Source organism: Condylura cristata, unplaced genomic scaffold (genome assembly GCF_000260355.1).
Source record: "Condylura cristata isolate star-nosed mole 26May11 unplaced genomic scaffold, ConCri1.0 scaffold00035, whole genome shotgun sequence".
NCBI lineage: Eukaryota > Metazoa > Chordata > Mammalia > Eulipotyphla > Talpidae > Condylura > Condylura cristata.
The window spans coordinates 5315777-5340150 of NW_004567136.1; the positions used below are offsets into that span (position 1 = coordinate 5315777).

General features: G+C 44.3%; 1 protein-coding gene across 1 annotated transcript in view; it reads left to right on the forward strand.

Annotated features, from left to right (window-relative positions):
* The window catches only part of OTUD7A (OTU deubiquitinase 7A), a 105720-nt gene that overhangs the window by 32278 nt on the left and 49068 nt on the right, over positions 1 to 24374 (forward strand). The window contains exons 4-5 of the mRNA XM_004692952.2: positions 9593 to 9775; positions 16440 to 16658. Of these exons, the coding sequence (XP_004693009.1) occupies positions 9593 to 9775; positions 16440 to 16658 (402 nt within the window). The remainder of the gene's footprint in view (positions 1 to 9592; positions 9776 to 16439; positions 16659 to 24374) is intronic.

The window sequence follows — 24374 nt, forward strand, 5'->3', positions numbered from 1 at the left end:
GTGGGGTCCACAAGACTCTGCAGAGTTCCTTTAGGACACCCTTCCCCGTAATAATCCCCCCCTTTTGATTTCATACCACCATATCTATGGTGGCACAGATCCAGGCTGTAGTCTTCAGAGACAATCTTTGTAAGGTTTCCAGCGTGGAGGGCTCCAGAGGCCCTCAGGGTGGGCGCAGCCTCGGAGGAGGGCCTTCCTGACCCTCATCCTCACGAGACTGCCTGCATCGGACCGCCAGCGCCCTCGCCTGCTTCCCCTGGGCTCGCTGCCCTCTCCACCGGGCCACGGGGAGGGGCAGGCACAGCTCTCAGAACCGCAGGGCCTGGGCAGCGGTAGAGTTTGACTATTTTGCAGACAGGGTCCAGGAGAAGTTCACTGAGTCTGAATGAGCAGGAAACACGCTCCCCACGCAGCAGCCTCTGCCTCCAGACCACGAGCTCCCCCCGCCAGCAGCCCACAGCGGTTTTGTGCTCCATGGGTCCAGTACACCTCCAAGCCCTCTTGCCCCCAAGAAGGGGCAGGGTGGACAGAGGCCTCAACCGAGGGCTGTGGCAGCGTCCACTGCTAGCTAGGCAGTGGGTCTCATATGCTGTGGGTGGGAAGCTGGTGGAGACCATGGAAAGAACTAGAAGACTTTCTTTACTAGCCACAAATTAAGAGTCCTCTGGAGGCCAGGTGGGCAGACAGCCAAGAGACATATGTCCCCAGATCTTCAGGATTTGGTTTGGGAAGAGCTAACTCAGGAGCCTTCAGCTCTTCCCTCACATCTGCTTGCCGTGGGTGAGCACGCCTGCTTGCCTCTGCAGAGGCCGCAGCCTGGTCATCTGCTGCCTTGGGACCTCCCTGACCTGGAGGCTCCTGCCCTGCAGGCTGCTCAGCTGCATCTCATGGGGACAGGGGGCTCCCTGGAGGCCCCCATTCTCCTCGCCTTCTGAGAAGTGACTCCGGGGAGCCCCTGGGCAGTCCCCTGCCTTGCAGGATGTCCTCTCCTGCAGACCTGCCAAGCATCATGCAGTGAAGCTTGTGTGACGCTGCTACTGCACGGCCCTGCCTTTGTTCCACAATCAGCCCCCTCACCCCCTGCACCCCGACTCCCCTGTGCAGTTAGTTCACTGGGTGGATAGTGGCTTTGCCAGCCCCTGAGCCTTCCGGCATGCTGTTCTCCTGTGCTTCCCTTCCTTTTCCTCTTCTGGGACAGCTCCACTCACGCGTAATAGGGCCGTGAGGACCCTGGCTCTGTACGGCGCTGTCAGCCATCCCAGTTCATGACAGCTGTTTACATCACTGTGTAAACAGCTCTTAAACACACATGACACTTTATTCGCTTCTACAATGGCAGCACCCAGTGATTCCTCCACAAACTGGGGGCCTTTCAGGATCTGCAGTGTGAACCCCTGGTCTTCCTTCCGGTGCATGTTGGAGCAGCTCCGGCCTTTGGCGCTGGCCTGATCCATTTAGCTATTTCTCCAGCTGCTATGAAATATTCCACCATACATTTGCATCTTTGCTTATTTAATTGCATCCTGACTATAGAAGGACTCAGGCATCAGGAAACACTTAAAAGTTATGCTTTGTGTCTAAGCCCTGGAGTGTGTGAGATCCAAAATTAGAACTTCTCAGACTGTAAGTACATATTCATTTACATATTCATCCAACAATAATGTAATTTAATTTCTGGGATAAGTCAGCAGTGGGTTAGTATCTGCTCTATATATAGAAATTGGCTTTATTTAGTTGATGTAGCTACAAGACTGAATTAAGAGGTTTCTTTTCAACTTTTCAAATTTATTATATCCCTTTTCCATGATAAGATACTAATGAGATTATATTTCACAGCACTATGACATTGTTTCAGTCACACCAAATAGCCATCATTCAACACTAGATTAGTTTTTAATTTACTCTCCTATTTTATTTAACTACTTAGCTGAAGTGGCTGAGTCCATAATTTATTTTAATTTTTAGATGCATTCACATTTGTTAAAAACAAAGTCCCAAAAGGAGCAATTAGTTATTCAGACATGTTCATCAAGCAGTCAGGTAAGCTGTAGCCCTGTGAATAATTTAATATAACAATTCTTCAAAGAAAAATTAAGAATGTACAGCAAAATGAGGAAATAGTCACTCAGCCCACCCTTCAAGGAAAATCCCAAGAATGTTTTGATATCTCTTCTTTCAGTTCTAAGCCACTTACATGGACCCCCTGGACAGCACATGGATATGAAGCCCCCTCTTGACCCTTAGAACAGGTGTGAATGTATGTATATAGGTATATATTTATGGGACTAGGTACATATGTATGTCCACAGACACACATATACATACACAGGATATTTTATAAATCTATTTTCACAATGGATTTTCATGTTAAAGTGGTGCTTTGTTAGTGGATAAAGATGTGCTCTCTATACACAGTGGAATACTATTCAGCCATTTAAAAGATGAAATCTTGCCAGTGGTGACAACATGTATGGGCCCAGAGGGGAATATGCAAAATAAGTAAATCAGAAGAAGAAAGACAAATGCTGGATGATTTCACTTATATAGTAATGTGAAGAAACAAAGTAAGGAGCAGACAGAAACTAAAAACCTTTGAAATCTGGCAATAGAAGAATGAAGACTCCCAGAAGGGGAATGTAGCCAGAGGAGCCAAGGGTGGACTATGGTGGTGGGTATGGCAGAGATGGATCTATGCACTTGTAGAGGTGTGAATCTATACCTCTAAAGCATATGCACCGGCATCAATAAACAATTTTTAAAAGGTAAAGCTCTGTGAAGCCAGAGCATGGGGGAAATTCAAGTCTTTGACTCCAGTCACATTAGGCTGGACACCTGTGCAGTATTGGTCATTTATCCTCACAGGTCTGGAAGCTAGATATGTCCCAGGTCAGGGTGGTAGGAAATTCAGCTGCTGGTGAAGTCTGTCCTTATAGCTTAAAGGTTTGTCACTGTGTCCTCCAGTGGCTTCCCACTAGAGGGGATGGAGGAGAAAGAGAGAGAGGTGGGGTATTTCTTCCTCTTCTTGTATTGTATCACTTTTTTCCATTAATCCTTCACTAAAATTCTCTCAAATATATTCTTTTTCATGGCTGAGTAATCTTCCAGATGTAAATCACCATATTCTAGCCAGTTTCTGGACATCTAGCAAGGTCCTGAACACCTCCCTTCACTTATCCCTTCCCCTGTGGTGATCACCAGACACTGGAGAACCCCGACTTCTAATCTTCACAGAGTGAGGCTGTCATTTCTCCTTTATTATCATGTCTCCCCTAAAGAGGCCTATTCATAGACAGACAAAATACACACTGATGATACCAATGGCTATCCCATATAGAGGAGATACCATCTAGGCTTATATAATTGCACTCTGTGACATCTGCATCAACTAATGAGGAATTTCTCGGGACATATCCCCATTGTCAAGGGACACATGACTGTGTTTTGCTAAGTCGCCTCCTAAACTTCTTTCTGCTTCTCTAGTTTTGCTCATTCCTAATGCAGTCTCTGCTAGCTAGCCCCGTTAATTTTTCTTAATAATGATATTTTCATTTTCTAGTATAAAAATATTATCAAGCCCTACACCTACTGAAACTACTTCTGTGACTCAGCTTTGCACTGGAGATAGGTTCAAATCCAAATCATGACATCTCTACAAGACCTCTCAAGACCTGTGCTCTCTCCCAGCATCTCCATCCTTCCTGTGCCCTTCAGTCTCTCCTGTCTCACACTGTTCTTCAACACTGTTCTTCATTCATCCTCAGTGCACAAATAAGCTTTCTCTTTCACAACAACACTCTTCTCCCCATTCACCCTGCTCCTGGACTCCTTACCAAAGAGATTTTACTCTTCCTTCAGGACTCAGCCTGCTGAGAGCACTTCTGCTCATTCTCCAGATCCCAAGTTAGAGCCCCTCTGAAGTAACCCCTGTACTCCTTTGCACTACTTGGGATTCTCATAGTCTTCTTCCTCCTTTCTCTTCTCCTTCTCTCCTTTATGAATGTGTTGGACTGCAAGACAGGAAACTCATTTTCAGGCACCTGTGCACATACGTGCTCACACACACAGAGACTCATCTATTTTTAGCTTTGTGTTTTTCATGTTCACGTTTTCGAGTTGACTGCCACAGCTCCAGGTATCACGTCTGCATTCCAGTCAGTAACAGTGGGAATAACTGCACAGGTCAACTGTCCTTGAAGTCTTTGTTCCTTTAAATCAGAAGTAAAATTTTCTTGCAAACACCTCTGCATAGAGTTTGGCCCAGCTCTGAGCACTGAGAAACGACACCATCTAGAGACTGAGTGGAGGAGGAGAGGGAAAAAGGAGAGGAATGTAGCAGCTGTTGATACAACAGAATGACCAGGAGAGTGGGGTGTCTCAGACCAAGCAAGAAGAAAGTAAAAGTCGCAATTCTGGACCTTAGATACTCCTCCCTTGAAAAAAAGAGGGTGAATCAAGGAGACTGAGGTCAGCGATATTAGCGCTGTGCTTTAACCCACTGCCCCACCAGGGAGGGCCCCCTTGGTCAGCGATATTAAATGGGAACAGAGAAATTACCTTGGATTTTGCTACATCAAAGTGGTTGGTCCTCTTGAAAACAGCTACTGTAGTACAATACTGCAAAACTCATTCTAGGGGGGGTGGATGAGGGGGGTCCTGTTCCCTGAGACTCCCTGCCTTTGTGCTTTTCTGCAGGACTTCTTTTTTCATAAAAATAATCTCATCTATCAACATTTGTTTAAATGTATGGCATATACTAGTCACAGTAGTTAAGTGGGATACAAAATTACGGATGTCTCTAAATGTTCTGTATCAAAATTCTTAAACAAAATGTCAGTGATGTGATTTTGCAATATTATTATTATATTTACTGTAATAACACAAGAATCTGATGAACTATGGCCAATTTAAAGATTAGTTGAACTGACTTTTGAGCTAATTTCCTTCTCATATTTCCATAAAAATAAGCTAATTTGAAACTAACTTTATAAAATCAACTAGCTCGGAAGATGAGTTATTTCAATTGGTTCTTTCTATTTCTGTCTCGGCATAATGGTTGAGAAATCCAAGACTGTTGCCTGTAAATGTAAATGAGATGGAAGCCATTTCTGGCAACGTGGCAAACTAAACATAAAGAATGCTCCCACTCTAATACACTTGAAATACTGGGTAATTGTTCTTCAATCATTTAGAAAAGAATTTTACTTTAATTTTGCATACTATTTGTTTTAGATAATTAGTTTATTCAAATAGCCCAAAATTCAAAAAGAGGGAAATGTTAAAAATATGGAGGCTTCTGTTCCTCCCCGCCACCAATTGTGTTAATTTCATATTTACCCTTCCAAGAATTGTGTATGTGAATGCAAACAGTTATATGTATACACACACACACACACACACATATATGTTCTGTATATTTGTGTATATTTATATATTTCTGTGTGCATTTACCTCCTTACTGGAGGTAAGATTATAAATATTTTACATTTTTCTTACTTTATAGATCTTTTCGGTGGCGGCTTCATGCTTCATGCAGCAGCCCAACGCTGAGCTGGGTGGGCTGTACTGCACTGGATTTAAACATCTCCTGTAGGCGTGTCTTAACTTTTGGCCTCATTTTGCTGTTATAAATGATGATACAACATATGTGCTGTACATACGTCATTTGTATGTGTATATGTATTTGTGTGAGATAAAGTCCCAGGCAAAATGCACTGGAAATTCGCACTGGGGAATGCCTGACTGGGGCATCAACCATGCAGCACCTCCTCCAGCAAGTGGCAGGACCACCCACCCGCAGGAGTGTGCCCGCAGGGGGGTGCCCGCAGGGGGGTGCCCGCAGGGGGGTGCCTGCGTGGCCCGCACGCGCGTGGGTTGGCAGCTGCACATTGCTGCAGCTCTGAAATGTGTGAAATGGTTTCTCAGTGTAGATGCAACTGCATTTACTCTGTGCATGAATTTAAACATCTTTCTGTCAATTTAAGGGGTCTCTGCAGCTACTTTTCCACAAACTCTGTAACACTTCATGTTCTCTGTGTGTATTTAGGATTGTGAATCGGTCATTTCTTGGTTTTGTTTTTTCCTTGCTGGTTTCTGGGTCTCTCTTGCTCTCTACTCCACCCTCCCCCCCCCCTTCCTCCTACTCTCCCTCCTCTGCCCTCCTCCACCACCCCCCTTCCTCCCCACTCCTCCTCCTCCCTCCCTCCGCCCTCCTCCCCCCTCCCCCCACAGGAAGGTCAGAGAGCTCTCACCCTCTGCCCCTCTTTGGGGACTCAAGCACTGCAGCTGGTGGCCCACAGCTGTGTCTGTAAAGCTCTGGCCCCTTCCCACAATCTGAATCCCTGGAGGGGCTGTCCCCCAACACACACACCAGCCTCCTCATCTCTGGGGATGACTCTGCTCGCTCCCCCCAGCCCTTTGCTGTCTCCCCGACCACCTGCGGGGGAGGGGTGGAAGGGGAAGAACTCCTCAAAAACTAACCTGCCTCCCTCTTAGAGCACCCCACACACCTCTAAACGCCCCTCCCCCATTGAGCTCACGTCTCCGAGGGTTTCTGCTTAGTCTTGCTTATTTTTCCAAATGAACAATAAAATCTTCCTGTCTGATCTTAAGCTGAAGAAGCGATTAAAAACCTGTTAATGCTTTTCGAGATCACTGCATGTATCAATTAGCCTAGGAAGAAATGATGATGTTGAGTTTTCCAAAGCACATAACGTAGCGCTTCAACTGCTGTGGCTTCAGGCATATTATGTTTTTCGCATTTCCATAAGTTCATCTCTCCGTACTTTATCTTTCAGCCGCAATGCGATGCTTTATCTCCTCCAGCTTACTTTTGTTGATATGCAAAAGCTATTCGTGTACGGTTATGACATCTGCCTTGCTCAAAGTTAGCGCTCTCTGCCTGCCCCTTGTGGGCCATGAGAGAATCGCCCTGGCGACTGGTTCCGCCTTCCCACGCAAGTGAGGTGTCTCCTGCGAGGGGTATGTTATCCTTAGTGGGTGGCGCGCCAAGATTTGTGTTCCTCCGCCGCATTTTCAGGCCGTTTTCAAGAGCCGCTGCTCTATCACCCTGTATCCTGACATGCAAAGGTGTGGCGCAGCAGACTGGAGAGCCACGGTAAATCTTCGCTCTTCTGGCCTCAGGGGGTTGGAGCCCACGTGTCCCAGCGCTGTCGTGTTCGTCTCTCCTCCACTGGGGCATTTAGAGTTTCTGTGTTTTTGTTTGGTGTGCCCAAGTTCATACTTCTGTCTTCTCTTTGACGATGTACCTCAGATTTGTTTTAACCAGGTATGGGAAGTCACAGAAAGGACTTCACGAGGAGGAAGTTTGACTCACAGATCCCCAGAGGCAGCCAGCCGGGCAGGGGCAGGCACGGGGCAGGCTGGAGGCAGGTGGAGTGAGAGGGGGACCTGGGCTGAGGCCTCGTGGTGGTGGGCGGGAAGCAGGAGCAGCCAGCTCAGACCTGGATGGCTCTGGAGGAGGCGCTTCCTCACCGCTGTGGATCTGGCGCCCAGGTTCCCCTGACCCTGACCCAACTAGGGGTGTGGGCTGTGGGTTGTCTGGTTTGCAAATGAAATATTGCTGGAGAGTAATTAACTGTTACCAAGAATTAGATCAACTGGGAGGGGCCGTGTCTCCAGGGTTAGCAAGCCCCCAAATCCAGGTGTGTTACCAGTCTGATTTTTCTTTCTTTATTGCTGAAATATTCAAATACTGTTTTTATCCTTAAAACAAAGTTATAGTCTGGTATTACAATTGAGATGAAAAAAAATGTGCAAAATGATGTAAAAATAAACTTTTTAATAAAAAAAAACAAAGTTATAGTCTGGTGTTAGCTGTACTAGGACAATTTCCTTACATGTGTGTGCCTTTTAAGTATGGCAAATCTGTATTTCAAAGTTTTGTTTTTTACTATAGCTTTAAAATTATTTTTCTTTTCCATTATGTTAGGTTTCTTATTTCACGTGCCAATGTATGTGTTGCCTTTTTTTTTTACCTATGTTCTGTATCTACTCTTCCTCTCCAACCATTTTTTAAAATTTCTGTTCCATTGTGTCCACTTACTTTTTAGTTTTGTGAACCATTTTCTTTTTGCTCCCTTATCTTCATTTCTAAAATGATTTTGACTTGATTTTCCTTTTCTCCCTATGATTAGTCCATTCCTATTTCATCTCTTCTATGAGTTCATGTACTTCTGCTTCAATTTTCTTTTACAGACATGACACTTTTGGACTAAATTAAAGTAGCACATAGCTCTCTAAGGACAAATCATATCTGTGAGGTTTAATTTGAGCTTTAACCCCAATTATTGTTCCTCTTTGGATGGTAAAAGTATAAAATGAATTAAAATTTAAAGGTCAGACATTTCACTAGTAAACTGTATATACAGGTGCTGATATTTATCATGAAATCTGTGCCTGTTAGTAATCCAGTAACTTGATATAATGCTGTAATCATCAAACATTGAGGCATCTTGTGAAAGAGAAAACTTGACAGGGAACTTTCCATCTGTGAAGTCTTTAAGTTAGGTATTCTGTCATACAGTCATACAGTTCTGCTTGGAGGAAATATTGCTGGAAGAAGAAAACAGCATAAGCAAATAGAGAAAAATAGGACATCAGGAACATACTTCAATGATCTCAGATTGGAGAAAAATGAATATTTCTAGCTGGGTGAATTTCTAGAAGTTCAGAATTTGTGCATATAGAATTAGAGGAAAATAGAAATCAGATCATCTGCTCACATCTGCCTGCAATAATTGGATAGTTGACCTTAAAGCTCAGGATATACATTGTAATTAGATTTACAATTATTCACATGGATATGGCCATAATCTTCAAAAGAGGATGAAAATTAAGAGGAGAAAAGAAGAGTATGATAACTAATTGACTGGGATTCAGCGTGCATTTCCTTGATCCTTCCATTAAAGGTCCACTGATTCTCAGAGGCAGGAGCTCAAACCTCCACACTGAGTCCCAGCCCCCTAAAATAGCTCCCCTCCTGCCTTGAAGAGTCTGTGTTGGCATCTGGCACAGACCCTGGTGTCTGAGACCCTGCTGTGCCTCACCCCTGATGGGCATGCCTGTCCCACCAGGTATCACCCAAATCAGTGCCTGAACTCTCAAGTCTCCTCCTGCCGAGGGTTCACACAAGAAGCTCTTTTTTCATTATATTAAGCTTAAAAGAAAAAGTAAAACTCTGAGCAAAATTATGAGGAAAGTTTGGGATTTTTTTTAACTTTTTTTTTGTTTTTAATGTTTTGCTCCTTCCAACATCATGTTGTAGAAGTTGATTTTCATAGGAGACTGTGATCAGTAGGAATGTTGTGTTTTGAAGTGTGTGGTTACATGTGTGAGCTATAAGATTATGAGACGAGCCACAATTGCATAGCTTGGCTCTATGTCAGTTGTGGGTGTGACATTCTACTTTCAGAGATTAAGCACGAGGTCATCCTTTGGAAAGTGAGAACTACTGGCGGAAGTCTTATTAGTTTGCTGAGAGCTAAAGACAGTCCCCTTCTTGCACACCTATTCTGTGCAGGGAGACCATTACCCCGCAGTCATAATGTAACCTCTTCTCATGTCTTGTCCACAGGCAAGAACTGGGACCTGACAGCCGCTTTGAGTGACTATGAACAGCTCCGACAGGTGCACACAGCCAACCTGCCGCATGTGTTCAACGAGGGCAGGTGCCCCAAGCAGCCAGAGCGAGAGGCACCCCAGGCGGGGCACAAGGTGGAGCGACCCTGCCTTCAAAGACAGGACGAAATTGCCCAAGGTACTCGCGAAGCTTGTTTGACCAAGCTCAAACACAGCCCCCTTTGGGCCAGGATGCCATGGCTGACGGGAGGGCTGGGGTGCACAGAATGGTGAGGTCTTCACCCCCCAGCCGCAGGCCCTGCATGCATCCTTCTTTGTGCTCAGCGAAACTGTTCATTGCAGCTTCCAGTCACAGCTCCTCCCTTGGCTTCGGTAAAGCTGGGCAGTTCATCCCATTCTGCTGAAGCCCACATGATGAAAAGCCAGCATTCCTCCTGGGGTTCTGGTTTTTCAAAACCAAACATCTCTAGATCCTTTAATTACCCCTCTGGTAGCACAGTCTCCTGTCTGCTCAGTGTTAGCATTCATCACCCCGTGCATTCATCCTCTCTATTCTTTTCTATTAATTAACAAAAGATAGGCTTATTGTGACCCAGGAAACTATGAAATTATGTATGCAGTTGATCTTGAACATGAATTTGAACTGCAAGGCTCCAGTCGTTGGGGTTTTTTTCTATCCACAGGGTAGATAGAATCTGGATTCAGATTCAGACAGTCAGGTGGTTGAATCCATGAACTTGGATCCTGCAGCTAAGCAAGGCCCACTACGTAAAGGACTTGAGCATCTGTGGACACCAAGGGGTGACTGTAGTTAAACTTTGGGGGAGTCAAAAGTCAGACCAGATTTTCAACTGCAAGGGCGGGTAGGCACCCCGCACCCTGAGTTGTTCAAGAGCCAACTATATAAGAAAAGCATGAGTTTTTTTCTTCACACCTCCCAAATCTCACTGAAGTAATCGTCAGTGGTGACATGCTGGCCTGTCTCCTTCTTTTGCCAGACATGTTCAGATCACAAAGGCATCAGGGGCAAAGGGGTGTTGCACCTTGGAAGTTGCTGTTTCACTGAACAGCTGGTGATGAACCAAGTCTTTTAATATTTTATCACCAGCATACAGTAATTTTTAAAACACTCCTGTATTTATGATTATTCGTTTATTTCTCCGCTTTGGTTGATGTTTGTTTTTAACACTACAGGCAACGCCAAAATAATCTCTTCATTATCTTTACACACACATGGTGCTTTTCCTTCCAGGAGGTGGTGTTTGTTCCCAGAGGCTCACTGTGCAAACATGTCTGTTGTTAATTTGATGATGTTAAGATGTATTTCTTAAGCCTGTTCCTGCTCATTGTGTGTGAAATCAGGCATCTCCCTTTTCAGTCCAGCCGCAATGTCCTTTAGATGGTTTTACATTGTTTTCTTGTCTCTGAAGGCACACAACTGTCTCTTGCTTTAAATTTTATCTTGTCCTTTGCCTGTTAGGTGATGAGCTTTCCCTTTCTGTGAAGTGCCTGTTCATATGCTTGGTTCATTTTTCTATAGACACATTTCATTTTTTAATCAGTTTGTAGCATTCTTTGCCCTTAAGCTTGCAAACATGTAGTTTTATCTATGTACACTTGTATCATACGTATGGACACACACACATTTGTATGTATATGTATTCATATGTACGGTGCATCATTTGCCTTATAACTTTGATTATAGAATATTCTGCCTACAAAATGTTTTTTGGGTAGTGAGTTTTCTCTCTCAGTTTAGAAGGTCTGCTGGAATAAAGAATTATTAAAATGTTTTCCTGTACCAATTTTTAAGTTTTGTCTTAGGTCACTTAATCGATTTGAAATTTTATAAATAGCTGAATAATGATATTACTAATATTAGTCTGTTACTCTTGACTTTAGTTGCTTTCTATGGCAGCTCTCTCTCTGCTAAGGCAAGTCCCCTACATTGCAAGTATTTTCTAATTCTTGTTCACTACTTTTGGATATTTATTCTGCCACTATGTTTGGGTACTTAGAGCTCTAGCTGGAATTGAATTGGGTTTTTATTTTAAGAATAATTGACGTAGTGTAATAATTGTCTTCGCATTCACGAACACTACATATGCCTCTCCATTTATTCAGATTTGGTTACATCTTTAGGCATAGAAAAAAGCAACTTATTTTTGCATATTTATGTCTTATCCAGTAATTTGCATAAATCTCATTAATACTAATAGTTTGTTCTAAGAGAATATCTTGGGTTTCCTAAGTATGCAATCATATCATCTGAAATAATTTAATATTCTTCTTGATATTTACACAGTGAATTCCATTTCTCGTTTGATTGCGTTAGGTCAACCATCGCACACTATTGTGAATGAGTGTTGTCTTTCTTTCTATTAGCTCAGTCTCATTATTCAAGCTACAGTGGAATCTAAGTCTGGGAGTCTTTTATGCTTGCTCTCTTGTGTAGAAAAGCCACAATTGAATTAGAGATTTGAATATTTATTATCTGTCGCTTTTCTTAGTTTTGTCTCTTCTACTGTATTCGTCCTGAGGCCATATTATTAGGTGTGCATGTGTTCATCACTGTCGGACCATTTTTCTTTATTATTCTTTCTTCACCAACATATAAAATGTCTCTGCCCCATATAATGATTTTTCTCTTTAAATGTTTCAATTGTTATCAAATCTCTACCCTGCCTTTCTGTTGGTCCATATTTGCATGGAATCTCTTTTTTTCCCAGCTATTATTTTTAATTTTTCCATATCCTTTGATATTAACTATGATTCTTCTAAGTGCTATATCATCAGATGTTATCTTATGATCCAATCCAACAGTCCCTGTCTTTCAAGCAGGAATTTAATATTTCTTTAATTATGTCAACTGGATTTCTTTGTGTTGTTTTATTTACCATACAGTTTCGTCTGCATTTTCCCCCTTTCCTGTCTTCTTTGACTAGTTTTGCTACTAATTTGAAACTTAAATATTCTACTCCTACTCATGTTATAGTTACTCCCTATTCTATTAAAACTTATATCTAGGTTTTCCCCCTATTTAAAAAAAAATCTTTTGACAAAAATTTTGTCCTGAAAGAGGCATGGCATGTAATACACTTTCACCTTCTCCCGCTTGCCTTCACTTGCCCTCGATCATATTTAAATTATTTGTGTTGCTGGTTTAGACAATTAACTTCTTTCCTTTTCTTTCACTGTGAGAACAACATTTACTCAGAGACTCATTTCTAAAAGAATGTTTGCATAATCCCCGGAAGCTCTGAGTGCCTAAAGCTGTTCACAATGATATACTTAATTTTTGTTTAGTGGAATAAGATTCCGAGATCCGATTTTTATTTTTTTCTCGTGAATGCTTTAAACCCATTCCTCCATTGACTTTGTTTCTTCTTTTCACGTCTTCTGAGACATGTCCTAGACTTGACCTTCTCTCATCTAATTCATTGTTCACAGGAGTCCATTCTCCTAGTCAGTGTTCACATTTTCTATTATTTCTCAGTCTACTCGTCTCTTTTAAAATTCCTTCACCGGGCTGCGAACCATCTTGCCCCTTGTCCCTTCCACCACAGGCACCGCGCTGACGCTCTGTCCCGGCGCCTGCTGCCCTGCGGTTGTCCTGTCTCCGCTGCGTGGACGCACCGCACTGGCAGTCAGCCGCCATCTTAGCTGCTCACAGAGTGTTTGGGGGAAGAACAAAGGCGGGGGCTCTGGTTTGCACCCCTCTGAGGGAGAACATGAGGAGGAAAAGCACTCATTGAAGAACTGTGGATGCTCTCATGTGGGCTCAAAGTGGTCCCCACTTGACTTTGCCCCGTAGGGAAACTCCCAGCGCCACCGTTCTAGAAGCTGCTCGTTGCAAGAGCTGCAGCCCGGCGCCTGTCACAACTAAGTTCAGCGGCTGTGCTGGCGCCAAGAGGGGAGGCCTGGGGTGTGTGGTATGTGCCTGTGCCCCAGCACTGCACTGAGGGTGGCCAGTTGGCACTGGCCCAGGCGGCAGGGATGAAGTGGAAAGGCGGGGCTGTGTCTGGGGAGATGGGGTGCACCTAGAACCCCTCTCTCAGTCCTCCACAGCCAGGACCCGTGGAAAACTGGGTGGAAACTCCCCCACTTTGGCTCTGCGAAACTGCCAGCGGTTTAAGGAAAGGACACTGAGGCTCGATTACTGCCTGTCCACTGTGTTATATTATTCTTAAATTCTCCCTCATTGCCACCCTTAGATCAGACTCTGAAGGAACTCCTCTTCTGGTCACTGGGTTCACTCCTCCCCCTCCAGGGCCACGCACCTCAGCTCCTGCCTGTCCATGAGCCATAATCCCAACAGACACCAAAATGACCCTCCCTGTGCCGTTTGACAGGTAATCGTGGCGCCCTCAAGGGGACTTGGCAGGAGAAGTGGGAATCAGTGTCTATCCTGCTCTTGTGTGACTTTGATCGATGTGACTTAAGGAAAAGGAACATAAATTCACACACAAAACTCCATTAATCGCATCTTATGGACAGCCCTGTCTACTTTAAAAAGTTGTAGTGTCTGAACCCGACATACGAATCCTTTGTTGAATTCTCCCTGAAGTCACAGTGCAACAAAATGGAAAACGAAGCTTTCCCGATGCGGCCAGAGGACAGTAACAATGACCCAGGAGCCAAACTAACCAGTGCCAGTTTTTTAAATAAGCTTTTATTGGGACACCCACACCCTTTCATGGATGTATTTCCTGTGATTGTTTCAGTGCCACAAACAGCTGAGTTGTTGTGGCTGAGACTAGATGGCCCTGAAAGTAAAATATTGGGTCTGCCCCTTTAAGGAAAGGTTGGCACCCCTGTTTTAAAATGTACCTGTGGTTCTTTTAATCAAATATGTAAGACATGCAGACACAGAAATGACTGTCATGAAAGGCAGTGCCCCGTGGGACAGCACCAGGGTCAGGCGGAGAGTGGGGTGAGAGGCAGCAGGACAGGCGCCATCATTATGGTTTTGTTGGGAAAGGCACAACAGGGTAAACTGACCTAGGGGCGCTCCTGTGGATAAATTCAACAGGCTCTGGGGTGTAAAGCGCTGTCCCCCATTGGCTTATGTGGTGCTGGGGTGATGCCCACCAGAGGCCCAGGGCAGAAGTAAGCCACTCCTGGCTTCCTTCAGCACATAGGGTATCACCTGAACCAGAACCTGGGCCTGAGCAGGCTCGCCTGGCACGAAGTGGGCATCTCAGTGACCCACGTGGAACGAGCCACAGGAGACACACTGCGCTCATTCAAAAATATCAGCTTAAATTTTGTTTTTCTGGACAAAAATAAAAGATCACTGTTTTGTCAAAAGAATTCCCATTATTACAAATAACTGTCAAAAAATAAAGTTCGGCCCTCCCTGGTGGTGCAGCGGGTTAAAGCACAGCACTAAGAAGCTAAAGCCACTTCTGCATGAGTTCGATTCCCCGCCTGCCCCGGAGGTGACCACATGGCGCGGCAGACCTCTCCTGACCCGCCCGCTGCTCCCCTCAGCAGTGTACTTCGTTGATCTGCCTGTTCTGCTCCCCACTCTGTCTCTGGTGAAGTTTCTCACTGCCCCTGAGTCTCTGGCCTGTACCCCAGTTCTGTATGTACAAATAAATAAATCTTTTAAAAAAAAATTAAAAAAAATAAAGTTCTACCTATCACCATATATTTAAGTATTCTTGTGTTATGTTAGATACCAGCTATTAAGCACAAGCCTTATAGACACAAGTATGGCTCTCCCTGGTGGTGCAGCAGGTTAAAGCACCGCATTATGAAGCTCTCTGAAGCCACTGCAGCGCGAGTTTGATCCCCAGTCAGGGAGCTGACCCACATGATGTGGCAGACCTCTCCTGACCTGCCTGCTACTCCCCTCAGCAGTGTGTTTTAGTACATCTGTCTGTTCTATTACTCACTCTGTCTCTGGTGAACTCTCTCACCCACCACACCTCTGTCCTGTACCCCAGTTCTGTAAGCATAAATTATTTAAACACACACATACACGCATGCATTTCTATAGCATCCAGAGAACAAATGCACCTACTTTTTTGCTGTGCTGAGATCACATGATCAACTTGGTCCCCAAGTGACACGTACTCCGGAGAAATCCTTCCCTGTGTGCCGTACCTGTTGTTGGGAAGTTCACAGAATTGGACCAGAGTAGGCCAGCCTTTTTTGAGAGTGTTGTAACAACAAAGAGCCCAGACAGAAGAGAAAGGTTTGACATTTGTGTTGGGGAACCTGTGTATGAGATGGGTCGACCAGAATAACTTGAACAAAGTAACCTAACCTTCAGATCCAAGCCAGGTGGAGAAAGCCCAGATCGATGGCTGCTTGCTTAAAATGCATACATGCACAAAAATAAGAGCAGTCTCCTCACAGCACCAGATGCTGGAAGAGGGCAGCTCTGCTGGACTGAGTTGGCCTTAACTTAAAATGCAAAGAGCAGGGCTGGTGATCTTTAACGATGCTGATGGGTGCGGTGCTGTGGGCTGGCAGCTCTCCTCTTTCTAAATGGTTCCGTGACTCAGAGTGAGTAAGTGCCTCATGCCAGGCGGAGTCGGCTTATCCCAGCAGCAGGTGGCCTGCAGGAAAAGCCTGACAGGATGGAGGAGGAAGGAGATGTGTGTGTGTGTGTGTGTGCGCGCGTGTGAACATGCATGTATGAAAATGCATGTGTATGCCATGTACCTGTGTGTGGTGTGCTGTGTGTCCATGTGTGCTGCGTGTGTCTGCATAGGTGTGCGTGCATGGCATGAGCATGTCCTAGTGTACACGTGTGTGGTGTGTGTGCCCGGGCGTGCACACTCACACAGCCACCCTCATGCTCTTGCTTGTCGTTTCCTCTCCCCTTGCAGAAAAGCGACTTTCCCGGGGCATTTCCCATGCCAGCTCAGCCATCGTCTCCCTGGCCCGGTCCCACGTTGCAAGTGAGTGCAACAACGAGCAGTTCCCGCTGGAGATGCCAATCTACACATTCCAGCTGCCAGACCTGAGCGTCTACAGTGAAGACTTCAGGAGCTTCATTGAACGGGACTTGATAGAGCAGGCGACCATGGTAGCTTTGGAACAGGCAGGTGAGTCGCTGGTCCCAGCGGGCCCGAGCCCTGCAGGTACCTGCCTGGCTCAGGGGGTTCCAGGTCAGACTCTGGAGGCCGGAACCAGAAGCCCTGCCCTGAGGACAGGCTGTGCTCCCCACCCCCCTTCACCCCCCCACCCCACCCCCACCCCGCCACCTGGTGACTGAGCCGCTGAGGTTTCTTGCATGTCCTCCATGACCCTAGATCCAACTGCTGGGCCAGTCCCCTCTGCAGAGAGCTCCTCTGGCTTTGCCTCACCCCATCTCCGGTGCACCCAGCTGGAATACTGGGTCCCGAAGAGATGCGGTCTGCCGCTCTGTGGAATGCTGTTCGGCGGCAGGAAAGAGAAATGTTGCCATTTGCCACAGAACAGCAGGATTTTAAAGGTGTTGTGACTAGTAAAGCAAGTCAGAATGATATTTATACAGCAGATGGCTCGGCACAGCAAAATACTCATCCAAACTAGCAGATGTTGATAAATGAAGGTTTCTGAGGTTAAGCGGGAGAGGGAGGGAGGGAGGCTCAAGGGTGTGTAAAGGGGATATATGTGATTTGATTTCAGTTTTGAATGTTTTTTGAATCTGTTTCATGAGGTATATTGGTACATAGTTTGCTGTAGTTGTCATGTCTTAGCTTGGCTTTACTAACAGGGTGTAACCATCGAGCGGCTTGGGATTATGTGACTGGATTTTGGTGATGCTTGATTATGGGCGCCGAGCATTGTAAGACTGATTGATGAAGCTTTCAGGAAGTGGGAGAATGTGCTCAGGATGCAAGATTTTATTCCTTCCTTCTTTCTGCCTTCCTTCTTTCTCTTCTCCCTTCCTTTCCATCGTAAGATCTGTATTTATACCTGTAAACTGAGTATGATGTATGGAAATACTCTTATGCCTGGTATCAGAAAGTAAACTTAATGAAACTCTTGCCATCATCCTCATATCCCATAGGCCAAAATTCTCTCCCTTATTCCAAACATACTCTGTCCTTTAGATATCGCCACCAAAAAATGAAAGACATAGGCTTTGGAGATAAACGGGAGACCCACTCTTTTCCGTGGTCATGGGAGTTGAGTCACCTCACTGGGCCTCAGTTTCCCATCTGCAAGAGAGGACAGGCTGGGCCTGGTGAAGTGCCTGGAGTGTCATATGAAGCTTCCTTCTGTAGTTAGCCGGAGTTAGCCTGGCTTCAGCCTCTTCCTTCCCCTTAACATTTCTTCCGCCATCCCAGTAAGAACAGAGTTGGGGAGCAAGCCCAGCTGTCCTCTTCGGACTCCTGCAAGTGAAGTAACTAGCTCAAAACCAATGTCTAAAACAGATGTAGATCTTCCTGTGACAGAGCAAACACCTAGCCCCCTTGCCATCATTTGAATCATAGATCTTTGCAAAACAACACGTCTGGGCTGGAAGAGTCTGCCTTTCCTCTCAGCTCCCTGGGGGCTCCACCCGCAGCCTGCGCTGGCAGTGCCTGTGGCGTTTGCCTCCACCTCTCAGCCGCTGCTCCCTCTGGGGTCAGGGACAAGGCCTCTGACTCCACATCGCCTGCTGATCCCATCTGCTGCGGAGCAGACGCCTGGCACATGGAGAGGCCCCACGAGTGGGGGACACCCCGCATAGCCGGAGCGTGGTGACAGGGCTGTTCGGGCCAGTGAGTGCTTCTCTCTTAGGAAAGGGCGCTGGTCTCAGCTCTTGACCTAGACACAAAAGTTGTCAAGCTCTTTGAGTGGTGCAGAAGACCTGAGAGGAGGGCGCACAGGTTGGAATGGCCTTGGCCATGTTGGATGGACCCGTCACTTCCTACCTGATAGGAAAGCAAAACCAAAGGATGTGTGCCTCCAAGAGAGGAGCCGTGAGGAGCCGCAGGCCGAGGGTGGGCCAGGCTGAAGACCCCAGCAAAGACCAGTGCTGAGCTGGACCAGTGCTGCGGGGGCACCGTCCCCACCCGCAGGCCTGGCAGACACGCAGGACGAGTGACCGGTGGGGAGGGCTGTCAACGGGAGATGTGACTGCAGGGCGAGAGAAGGTGCTAGAGAAGTGAGTTCTCCAGCCACACTCTTCCCCCTACCTGCTGGCTCTGACCAGCTCGCTAACTTGGCAGACGGGGAGAAAGCAGAGAGGTCATTCCTCGTCCCAGCAGCTCACCTGGGAGTACAGAAGACAGAGCTGCAGGGCTCTTTAGCTAGGAAGCTGGCGTGCCAGGAAGCACAGGCGGGCGTGAGCGGGTCTGGACCACCTGCCAGGCCTCGGGCACAACCCTCCACGATGTGGGGCCCTGGTTGGCGGGACCGTCCGGCACACGGACGGAAAGGCAGAGCTTTGTGGTCCCGGGGGAGGGGCGGGCACAGGTGCACGTGGGCGAGACTCTCTGAGAAGGGGCCTCGGTGGTCCTGTGGTATTAAAGGAATCAGAGGGCCGCTTTGGGGGCAAAATACGCTCTTCTTTCTTGTGGAGAACTGTGTTTTCTTTCATCTAAGTCTTAGCAGGTGATGAGCAAAATGGCATCTTATTTTAAACTGTGTGGTAACCATCTGTTACAAAGCTCAAGTTAATTGGCTCCATTGTCATGTCTGAATCAGAGGAATGAATGTGGCCAGGAAAAGGCAGAATGAGTGACTAACAGCTCAAACCCCTCAATCTCCCTCCGTGAGGCTCACCTGTGTTCTTCTTCCTTACAGGCACTTGGGTTCTTTAAACACATGCCCGATCCAGTCCCCACATCTTTTTTCTGCTCCTAGTGAAGTTGTTGTCTGGGAAGATGTGAATGACCAGTCTGTCAGAACTCAGCCTGGGAGCCCTGCCCCTGCCCCCAGCCCCAGCGCCAGCCCATGAGGCCTGGAGCCTGGGCCGTCCCTCCGGCTCTAGCTGAGATGCGAGAACAGCACCAGGCCACTTTTGACTCTCCAGAGGCTGGAAAGGGCTGGCATTTGCCATGACTGGTCACCTTCCAGGGGCAGTTGATACCGAAATTCAGGTTTTCAGGCCTGGTCTCCAGGCCAGGAATGGGTCCCTGGCCGCAGTAGCAGTCCTGAGTCCCGGCCACTAGTGTCTCATTGGTGTCTCGTGAAACTGCAGCAGGAACTTCGCTAATGCTCAGGCAAGTGAGTGAGAAGAGGCATGTTTGATTAGAGAAGGAAAAAGTTTATTAAGGAGAAAAGGAACAGAAATAAAGTGGGACCCCAGGCTGGTGGAACCAGGTCAGGGAGGGCAAGGGAACGAATTGCCACCCTTGCCCCAAGGACCCAAGCCTCTATGCTGTCCACCTCTGCTTCTCTCTTCTCTTCCCCTCCCCCCCCATTCTCACCTACAAGTCCCCCTAAAGAAACCATCCACCTCATTGTGACCCAGGGGTGCTATCGCTATGTAATTTCTACTTTGTCTGAGTAATACAACTCTATTTCTCCAAGTTTCTTGATGGTTATTGCTAAAAGGCATCTTGCTGTCATAAAGGAGCCCAAAGCCCTGGTCCGATCACAAAAATGGGCTTTCCAAGAAAAAGTGTCTATGGGAAACTTACTGCCCAGGTACATGACCCCAGGCATTTCTGAATCCTGGTCAATGAGCTGATTCCCGGTTGTATCGTCACCATTCTCACGTTTACTTGTGTGAAAAAAATGGCACGCTGCATTTGTTAATGCAAGTATTCTAAGTGCATAGGAAATAAGGGGGTTTCTGAGGAATGGCTAGAGAACAGAACTTCTGGATGACTAAAGGCAAGAGAAAAGGAAATCAGCGAAAGCTCAGTTCTATGAGAAGCCACTCTACCAACAAGTCCAAGTGAAAATCAGAAAAGCTGGGATGAAATCAGAAAAGCTGGGAGGCTACAATCTGCTTCAATGACAGAATACACGTTGGCAGTGTGTGTATGACCTATCTTGTGTCTACAGATGCAGTGAGCATCTAGCTTTCCTTCAGGATTCTAGGGTTAACGTTTTGCATTTTACGGGGAAAATTATATAGGAAATACCTATAATTTGAAATACCTATAATTTGGGGTGTTCTGAAGACCTTTCACCCTGCAAGCCCATCTAGCTAGGGGAACCATCACCCCCTCAATCTTTAACAAAGCATCTTCTGGATCTTCTGGCTGCCCCATTCTTGGGATGGTCCCCAGAGATGGCCATCACCCTGTCATTCTTTTTACTTTTTCTAGAAACAGCAGTTTCTTGTCTCTAAACTCAAATTTGCCTGAGTACTATTTGCCATATTTTTATTTTTAATACCTTTGGATTCCCATGTCACAGATGTGTCCTTTGTAAAACAAAACAAAACAAAACAAAAACCATGTAGTTGATTTTTATTCTTACAATCAACTTGCTTGACAACTATTCTGGCACTATGTGGATTTTTTCCCTCCCCTTCTAAGCTTTTTATAAATCACTTGAATATTTCTAATTATTTCATCCTTCTGCCCTACTAATTTTGAACCTAAACACACTTTCTTATTATTGAGAAGTTATCCAAAAATATAAACTATTGAATTACATGTCAAATTAATATATCCACAGACATTAGACAGTTTAATTTTGTTCATCCACTTCCTGACTCCTATGTTATGATCATTATTTTATTTCTATTAATCCCATCAGACTTTATTATTACTGTTTTATATAGTTATTGTTCATTTAGATCAAACCATATATTTTCCATTTTTGTTTTTCTTCATTTCTTCTTGTGCATCAGACTTTCCTTCCATTTGAAGTTCACCATTTAGAATTCCCCTGGGTGAGTGTCTCTCTCGATTTTATTAGTCTTAAGTGTCACTGTTTCACTCCCTTGTTAGAACAGCATCTTTGCAGGACTAATATCTGGGGTGGCCAGTTATTTCAGTTCAACGCATTCAAGATACTATTCAATTTGTCTTCTGCTTTCCACTGTTTCAACCTAAAAGTCAGCTTTCAGTTTCCCACATTGGAAATCTATTTCTTAACCCTGCTTTAAGATCTTTTTTCTGTCTTACATTTTTTAGTTTCACAATTTCAAGGTAATTTTTATTTTTCATGCTTAACATGTCTGAGATGTTCAAAATCTGTGGATTTATTCCTGTATATTACTTCTGAAAAATCCTCAATCAATATCTCCAGTATTGCCTCTGTCTCGTTCCTTTCTAAATTTCAATAGAAAGTATTAGACTTTTTCAAGTGTATCCTTCATGTCCCATAACTTCTCTTTTGTATTTCTTTCCCCCACTCCACAAACTAGTTGTATCTTGTGTAATTTCTTGTGATTTATCGTCAAGTACATGTCTAATCTGATATTAAACTGATATGAGTTTTTTAAATTATCTTATTATAGATTTTCATTTTTAATTTCTGTGCTTTTCAAATCTGCTTCTTCTTTGTTTCATTCTTGGAAATTATTTAAATATACTTGTGTACACTCACTAATGATTTCAACCTCCTGTTCATGGATACCTATCAACTGCTGGTTTTTATCTATGGCTTTTCCTTATGATGACTAGATTCCTATTGGGGTTATAATCTTGGGTTGAGAACATGACATTATCTGTGGGGATCTTGTGTGTCTTATGTTGAGGATCTACTCAATTATATTGAATAAGATATTGTTTTATTTACACGAACTCCCAAGGGGAATTAACATTATAACAATTTTTATATTACAATTTTATATTAATTTCTTGTGTTGTAGACTCCAATAGCTACAACATTTTTGAAAGAAGTTGTCAATGTTTTTTTTTTTCCTATGCTTAGTCCATTCTAGAAGAAAAATTGATCTATTAGTTACCTTTATTAGAAGGGAAGTTTTTCTAATCTTTTAACCTAAAGGATACTTTTTAAAGGTCTAACTTTACATGAAGTAAGAGGATTTCCAATGCAGTTTCTCACATCGGAAGCTCTCAGATCCTTTCCCCTGGATTAGATAGGCAAAATGTCTCCACCTACAGGGAGTTGCTGAGTTGGTACATATTTTCACCTTCCATTCTAAATGCTTTGGTCATGAGGGGCTAACTCACTTTATTTCAAAGTTGAATATTCACTTCAAAAGATTTTTGACCAGGGAGATTTCATTTTTCTCATCCTTTTTCTCTCTAAATCTGTTCCCACCCACACATCTCAAGGAAATGGCTTCTCTCTTCTAATGACTGAAGACGACACCTTCATCTCCCATTTTCCCTACTGTTTTGGGCATATGCACACAGATTTTATTTTAAATTAGTTTTTGTTAAGTATTTCAAATGAATTGAGAAGAACTTAAATAGAAAATAAATAATAAAAGTGAACCTCAAGAGAAGATTGTAGCGGTATAAGAAATTTTCCATGTTTTCAAAGAGTTGTTTTCTTTGGTCTGTTGGGCATGATATCTACAAGGCCAGCTGGATTCTTGTTCTTCTCCTATTTCCCTAACGTGCTTCATTTTCCCTTAGACCTACCCTACTTGGTTGTTTAAAGACTCTTTCTCCTAAAAATACCACCTAAAAATGAACCTAGGCAAAAAACTTAACATGCTCTAGGTAAATGCCTACTTGGTTCAGAAGTGTAACTTGCATTCCTAAGGTCCTCCAGAGCTCTGAATTAGGCTGAAGATTTCTGCCTCCTTTGCAGAAAGAGTGATGATTGATTAACATGTCTGCCATGGAAAAGATCAGATGATTTGTTGATGTTATCTGCTTTAGAGGCGAAGGGTGTTCACTTGAGACATTTCAGAGAAATCACCTATAAACTTCAAGGTTTGTGCCTCAGAAAAATTAACAATTTTAATAAAACTGTAAAAATTTCAATTTACTTATTGAAGAGGAAAAACAGGGTCAGTTATATCCCCCAATGTGTGTTTAACTGAACTCAACCCATTTTTAAAACTATATCAAGACATATGAGTTAATTTACATAGAAACTACTTAGGCATTCGAATAAAATGTCTTCATTTATAAGTATAAAACTGTGAAACACACCCATGGGGCACACTTTCTGTTTTAAACACTTTTGAATCCACCAAAAAGTTGATATTATGTGTATGCCTCTGCGTGTGCATGTATATGTGTGTATGTGTGTATATGTATGTGTGTGTATATATATATGTACACATACATATATATAGAGAGATGTATGAATAGATATATATTTAGATATATGCACCAAGACTCACCAGTTTTTAAGATTTTGTCACATTTGTTTTCTGTCTTTATATATACACACACATTTATGTTATACACACATGTATAAACACTTTTACATATACATTGAATACTTGTACTTCTTGCCTACCATTTGAATATATGTTGCCAATATGAATCTCCTGAAAATTCTCCTATAGAATCGTGAGAACATTATCATTCCTAAGAAAAAAAAATAGCATTCATTTAATTTTCTGTCTAATATAAAGGTATTCATCTTATTCCCTGTTAACCCCAAATCTCATAATTACTTTATTCCCAGACACAAAGTTCATGTTGCCTTTGTGTCTCCTTGGTCTCTTTTTATAAACACCCCCTTTCCCTTTTGTTTTGCTGTTCATGATAATTTTCAAGAGTCCCAGCCAATTATATCTTATCCCATTCTTGAATGATCCAATAGGATTCATTCCTCACCATCTCTCCCCAGTGTAGACCGAAGGGCCATATGACCTGGCTCCCACTACCAGGTTCTAGAAAAAAGTAAAATGTGGAGCAAAAAAATCTGTCTGACCTGCCTTTCTATAAAAAAAACAAAAGGGGAATAGCGAGCTCAGAGTGAGACTGGAGCGAGACAGGGCTAGAGGAGAG